A 7468-nucleotide genomic window follows, 5' to 3' on the forward strand; every position below is an offset into this window, starting at 1 on the left:
GTGCCTTAGGTGGCATTTACATCTCTGATTGACTGGAAGACACTGAATCTTGGAAATGAATGGTATAGATGATTTCTGAAGGTTCAATTCAAATATTATAATCTATGTGTATAAAGCCCATTTTAAATACATGTGATGTTAGGCTGTGTTGAGTATAGAGCTTCTGGAAGAATCAGATGCTGATTTCAATGCAAAATAATAACATCAGGTAAAAGGATTCATGAAACTGAAGTCACTGAGTCGTGTCCGACTCTTTGCGACCCCATGGACTGTAGCCTACCAGGCTCCTCTGTCCATGGGGTTTTCCAGGCAAAAGTGCTGGAGTGGATTGCCATTTCCTTCTCCAGCGGATCTTCCCGACCCAGGGATTGAACCCGGGTCTCCACCGTCTGAGCCACCAGGGAAGTCCTAGAAAATCCCTAAGTAATATAAATAAGACCCTTGGAGTTGTCCAGTTCAGTTGGACTTAAACAGAGGGTGATTATTCTTGAAATCCAGATTTGAGGCTGGACGGTTAAAGGAATGAATATCTTAAAAAAATGTTTATATATTTATTTACTTTTGGCTGTGCTGGGTTTTCTTTGCTGCACGGGCTGTTGTCTACTCGGCAGCGACTGGGAGCTTCTCTCCAGTTGTGGTGCACGAACTTCTCATTGCGGTGCTTTCTCTTGTTGCCGAACACAGGCTCTAGGGCATGTGGGCTTCCAGGCTCCAGAGCACAGGCTCAGTAGTTGTGGCCCACATGCTTAGCTGTCCCTGGCAATGTGGAATCTTCCTGGATCAGGTATCTAATCTGTGTCTCCTGCATTGGCAGGCTGATTCTTTACCACTGAGCCACCAAGAAAGCCCAGGAGCGGATATTTTAAAGTGCATAAGATAAATATAATGAAATGGAAATGATGATGGGAAATGAAACAGGGAGGATAGATTTAGGAGGCATAATATGTAAAACAAATAGAAGTTCCAGAGGATAAAAAGGAACTGATTTAATTTAAATGGGGAGAGGAATGAGAAGATGGGTGTGAAAAGTATTTAAAAAGTCTCAGCTTATTTGGTGTTGGGAAAAAGTAGAAGGGAAATAATTAATTTTTAAAAGTTAATTTATTTAAAAAAAAATTAATAGGAAAATTAATTTCCTACTAGTGGGAAATTAATTAAAAATAATTGGCATATCATTTTAAAACAAGAGTGCAGAAATGTATTGCTGGAAGAGACAATAAACATGAAAAGAATAGACAAGTATATAGGGCTTCTATATTAATAGCTGATAAAATGAATATACTATCTTAACCAAATCAACACAAATTAAATATGAAAAAGTTCTCTATTTGCTGAAGATATTATTGTAAAACAAGAAAATCCAAGACACTGCAGTAAAACACTACTACACAGACACCATAACACTATTATGTAGCTACCCTACCACTATTACATGTCGTAAGGTAGCTACATATAACAGAATGAAATTTTCTTCATTCTAGCAAGAGGAATCTAGAAATGGATATGAGAAAAAATATTCTGTTCATAATGCCAAGAAAAAAGTTAAAAAATACAAGGAATAAGTCTTACAAAGAAGGTATAGAATATATATGGAGGAAAAGGCAAAATCTTATTAAAGGACATGAAACAAGGTTTGAACAGATGGGTAGATGCATAATGTTTTTAAATAGAAAGATACCATCATAATAACAATGCTACTTCATTCCAAGTTAATATATAAATTTAATGCAGTTAAAATCAAGAAGTACAATGGTATTTTTTTGAGGGGGTGGGTAAAATTATCTTAAAGTTTATATAGAATAATGTATATACTGAAGAATAACTGTACTTCCCTGGAAGTCCAGTGGTTAAGAATCCACTTGCCAGTGCAGGAGACACAAATTTGATCCCTAGCTCTGGAAGACCCCATATGTCACAGGGCAACTAAGCCCCTGTGCCACAACTACTGAGCCTGAGATCCAAAACTATTAAGCCCATGTGCTGCAACTACTGGGCCTGCATGCCTAGAGCTGGTTCTCCACAACAAAAGAAGCCACCACAATGAGAAGCCCGCACCCTGCAACTAGAGGAAGCTTGGGCACAGCAACGAAAACCCAGCACAGCCAAAAATAATTAATTAATTAAAAAAAAAAGAATAGCCAACTAAGCATGAAAAATAATTACAGGAAAGGAGGGGCTTGCTCTATCAAGTGACATAAGATAAAGCCACAGTTTTGAAATACTCTGATATTTCTACAGATGTAGGTAAATATATCAGTGGAAACAACAAAGAATTTAGAAACAGATTCCAAATTATCTGAAAATTTAGCAAAATGCAAAAATGGTATTTAAATTCATTGGGGAAAGAATGGGCCACTTAACACATAGTGCCATTACAATTCTATTATACCTGGAAGAAATTAAAAGTGGACTTATATTTTAAAACACATATAAAAGTAACAAAGCACAGTACTAAATAGAAAACAAAAAACAATGAAATGTTGAAAGAAAACCTAAGGGTGTAGTTGTATGATCCAGGAGTGAGGGAGATCTTAACAAGACTAAATTCAGTAGCTATAAGTCAAGTAACAGCTGTATTTAATCATATAACAACTAAAAACTTGGGAATAGCCAAAGAAATTATAAACAAAATAATAGATAATTGTTTTAAAAATATAATAAATGACAAAACTTAACATCTACAATATAAAAAGAGCTCTTACGAATGACAAGAAAAAGCACAATGAGAAATAGGAAAATACATGGAACAGTAATTCACAAAAGACCAGATCTAAATTGCAAGAAAACATGTTCAAATTTATTGATTGTCAGGGAATGAATATTTAGGGTAACAAAGAGCTATCACTTTATACCCAGTATATATACTGGTAACAATTTAAAAAGTGTTAACATTTATTTTTGTGGAAATATGTCTTATTACAGCCTTTTGAGAAGGCAATCAGGCAAACCTACACAAATTAAAAATATAAGTACTCAGGATGTGTCAGTAATCACATCCTGAGAATTCATGCCGTGAAAGGAAAACAGTACAAAAGGATGATATGCATAAAGATACAGAGGATGCAAAGACATAAAGGATGCAAACATGAAGATATTTGCAGCATTGTTTGTTGGGCCCCCAAAACTGCAAACTGGGTGAATGCTTATTAATAGGGAAATTAGTAAATAAATTGTAGTCTATCCACACTGAATCAGGCAGCATTGTAAAGAATAAATTAGAGCACCTTGCCAGACAATTTTCTGTACCTTCTTGTACATGTTTTCATTCTGTGGCATATTTCAGTAGAGAAACTTGGAAGTACAAATCTCGATTTCCTGAGTCAACTTTATCTAAAAATTATTATTATTATTTTGGCTGCACCGTGCTGCTTGCAGGATCTTCGTTTCCTGACTAAGGATTGAACCTGTACTCCCTGCAGTAGAAGCACAAGGTCTTAACCACTGGACCACCAGAGAAGTCCCATGACTCACTTCTTTTTAAATTCTTAGGTGCCTTTGTCTACACTTCCCCTTCTTGATTAGACACTAAAGCCCAAACTAGATTTGAGGTACATGATCAAATGACACCAAAGATTTATGCGGGGGACATTTCTGATTCTGGCTCTTTGTTATACTTGTACTGTGTAAGCTCTAAGTAACTCTGTACAATGGCAAGATGATCTTTAGTTTCTGACATTTTTGCAAGGACTTTCTTTCCAACTTACTAATTATGTCTGTCTCCCTCTTCTGCTCTTCAGTTAACCTCAGGGCCAGCCTTGTGCATGAAGTTGATGGATAGAGGAAATCACTCAGTGGTGTCTGAATTTTTGCTGCAGGGACTCACCAGTTCTTGGGAGATCCAGATTCTTCTTTTTCTATTTTTCACAGTATTTTATATAGCGAGTATGTTGGGAAACCTTCTCATTGTGCTCACAATTCTCTCAGACCACCATTTACATTCGCCCATGTACTTTTTGTTGGCCAATCTCTCCTTCATTGACACAGGTGTTTCCAGCATTGCAACCCCAAAGATGATTTCTGACCTTTTCAGAAGACACAAAGTCATCTCCTTGAGAGGCTGCGTCACTCAGATGTTCTTTATTCACACTGTCGGGGGTGCAGAGATGGTGCTGCTCATAGTCATGGCCTATGACCGGTACGTTGCTATCTGTAAGCCACTCCACTACCTGACCATCATGAGCCTTAGAATGTGCACTTCTCTTCTGGCTGTTGCTTGGACCATTGGACTCATGCACTCTGTGGCCCAGCTGGCTTTTGTTGTCAACTTACCCTTTTGTGGCCCCAATGAAATGGATAGCTTTTACTGTGATTTTCCTCGGTTCATCAAACTTGCGTGTACAGACACGTATAGGCTGGAGTTTCTGGTCACTGCCAACAGTGGCTTCATCTCCATGGGCACCTTCTGTATCCTGATAGTGTCTTACATCTTCATCCTGGTCACGGTTCGCAAACACTCTTCAGGTGGTTCATCCAAGGCCCTTTCTACCCTCTCAGCTCACATCACTGTGGTAGTTTTTTTCTTTGGCCCTTGCATTATTGTCTATGTGTGGCCATTCCCTACCTTACCCATAGATAAATTTTTAGCCATCTTTGATGTTCTAATTACTCCTTTTATGAATCCTATTATCTATACATTTAGAAACAAGGAGATGAAGATGGCAATGAGGAGACTGTTTGGTAAGGTTTTAAGTTTCAGGAAGAGTTCTCATGCACAATCCAAGAAATTCAGATTGATCTTGACTATTTTTGGAAATTAACCTCTCTAATTACCCTTTACATATATATTTTCAGTGTACTTAATGATTTTCAATATTCACTGTGAAATCTCTCCTCAAGAATTCTGTTCCTAGCTGGTCATTTTTTCCATAGGGACCCTTGGTCTAAGGAAACTGAAAATACTAGGCAGGAGTGAATTCAGCACTGGAATATAATGTAATTAAAAACTTACAGATGTTGGTAAAGGCTGAAATCTCACATCCTGGGCATGTTTCTCATTAAAACAAAATGTTGGATACTCCTCTCTGATAGAAATTCTCAAATATGTATCTCTTTTAATATACATATGTGCCAATATTCAAGCCCTTTGTGTTTCTCAGTGTCTATATACCTGAAGGAAAAAAAAATGAAACAAAGACTATTGTCCAGGTAGCTTTGAGATTTTGGGGCTTCTAATGTCTGAATTTAGCCATCCACACTCAAGATTTAATTAATTACAAGGTTTTTAAATTTAGTTACGATTGGAAGGTGATATTTGGCTAACTTAAAGAGTGACAACTCAGAATATATTAATATTTTTGATATTAATATTTTTAATTAATCAAATGTTTTGAGACCAGGTGTTGTAATTTCCTATATGCCTCAGTGTGTATGATTGTTTCCTGTTATTTCCTAAACTTAGTCACTATTTTTATATGGCAAAGATAATTATGTGAAACTAAATGATTTTAAATGGGTTGACTATTTTGTAGATAAAAGAGGTAATACAGAATGAAAATGCAAAAGATTTATATATTATGAGAACCAGGGTACTAACTAAATAAAACAAAGTATCAGTTCAGTTCAGTTCAGTTGCTCAGTCATGTCTAACTCTTTGCGACCCCGTGGACTGCAGCACACCAGGCTCCCCTGTCCATCACCAACTTCTGGAGCTTACTCTCATGTCCATTGAGTCAGTGATGCCATCCAACTATCTCATTCTCTGTTGTCCCGTTTCCCTCCCACCTTCAATCTTTCCCAGCATCAGATTCTTTTCAAATGAGTCAGTTCTTTGCATCAGGTGGACAAAGTACTGAAGTTTCAGCTTCAGCATCAGTCCCCTAATGAATATACAGGACTGATTTCCTTTAGGATTGACTGGTTGGATCTCCTTGCAGTCCAAGGCACTCTCAAGAGTCTATTCCAACACCACAGTTCAAAAACATCAATTCTTTGGCACTCAGCTTTCTTTATAGTTTTTATTATTTATTTATTTAATTGGAGTATAGTTGATTTATGATGTTGTATTAAGGTGTATAGCATAGCTATTTCTTTCAGGTTATATTCACTGTAAATTATTATAAGACATTAGGTATAATTCCCTGTGCTATACAGTAAATCCTTATTGCTTATCTATTTTGGGTATAGTAGTTTTTGTATCTCTTAATCCCATAATCTTAATTTGGTCTTCCCCTCCCCCTTGATAACCATAAATCTGTTTTCCACATCTATGAGTCTGTTTCTGTTTACAGATTCATTTGTATTATTTTTGTATTACATGTATGATATCATGTTGTATTTATCTTTCTCTGACATTTCAAAAGCATATATTCTCTAAGTCTATCCATGTTGCTTCAAATGGCAAGATTTCATTCTTTTTTATGGCCGAGTAATATTCCATGGCATATAAATATATCACATTTTCCTAAGTTAGTCTTCTGTTCTTGGGCTTTTTGGGCTGCTTTCATGATTGCCTTTTGTAAATAAGGCTGCTATGAACATTGGGATATGTGTATCTTTAAAAAAAACCAGTTCCATATATAATTATTTTTTAAGTAGATTAATTAAGATTTTAGTTGGAGTTCCAATAACAAACTCTCAAAAATTAATAGAATGAATATAGAGAGAAGTAGAAGGATATAGTAGACATGAATAGCATCATGAACCAATTCAACAGAATTAAGATTTATACAATTTTCACACAACAGTAGGATACAAATTCTATTCAAGTTCCCATAGACTATAAACTAGGAGACTCTGAAACACATAAGGGACATAAACAAGGTGCAAAAATTTCATAGTCTAAAGGTATTGAAATCATACAAAGTCTGTTCTCTGATCACTGTGGAATTATGTTAGAAATATCAAAAGATATTTGAAAATAACCCATATATTTTCAAGTGCAATGTGACATTTACCAAGAGATCTTTGACTTAGCCATTGAAAGCCTCAGTAAATTTAGAAGACTGAAAAAACAGAGTGTTTTCAGAGAGGAAAGCATTTAAATGAGAAATTAATATCAAAATGAGAAATTATTATCAAAGATGCTTTAACAAATCTCATGTATTTGGAAATTAAATGTCCTCTTTAAATGATGGGTGTATCTAAGAAAGCCATAACAAGGAAAATTAGAAAATATTTATAATAGAATAAAAATGAAAAGAGAATTTACCAGAATATGTTGCAAGCACCTGAAGCTGCACAATGCAATTAAGTACAATGTGGAGTCTTGAATAAAGTATGAAAACAAATATTGAACATTAGCATAAAATTTTGTTAAATTTAAATAAAATCTATACTTTAGTTAACAATTCTGCTTCCCTTGTGGCTTAGCTGGTAAAGGATCTGTCTGTAATGTGGGAAACCTGGGTTTGATCCCTGGGTTAGGAAGATCCTCTGGAGAAGGGAAAGGCTACCCACTCCAGTATTCTGGCCTGGAGAACTCCATGGACTATACAGTCCACTGGGTCACAGAGCCAGACACAACTGAGCA

The 7468-nt window shown here is 35.9% G+C and overlaps 1 protein-coding gene across 1 annotated transcript; it reads left to right on the forward strand.

Moving 5' to 3' along the window:
- The first annotated feature begins 3761 nt into the window (after positions 1-3761).
- On the forward strand, positions 3762-4757 carry LOC138096606 (olfactory receptor 4F3/4F16/4F29-like). Its single transcript, XM_068992869.1, has one exon. The coding sequence runs from the start codon at positions 3762-3764 to the stop codon at positions 4755-4757; it is 996 nt and encodes a 331-aa protein (XP_068848970.1).
- Positions 4758-7468: the final 2711 nt, after the last annotated feature.

The sequence above is a fragment of the Capricornis sumatraensis genome, chromosome 2 (assembly GCF_032405125.1).
Source record: "Capricornis sumatraensis isolate serow.1 chromosome 2, serow.2, whole genome shotgun sequence".
Lineage (NCBI taxonomy): Eukaryota > Metazoa > Chordata > Mammalia > Artiodactyla > Bovidae > Capricornis > Capricornis sumatraensis.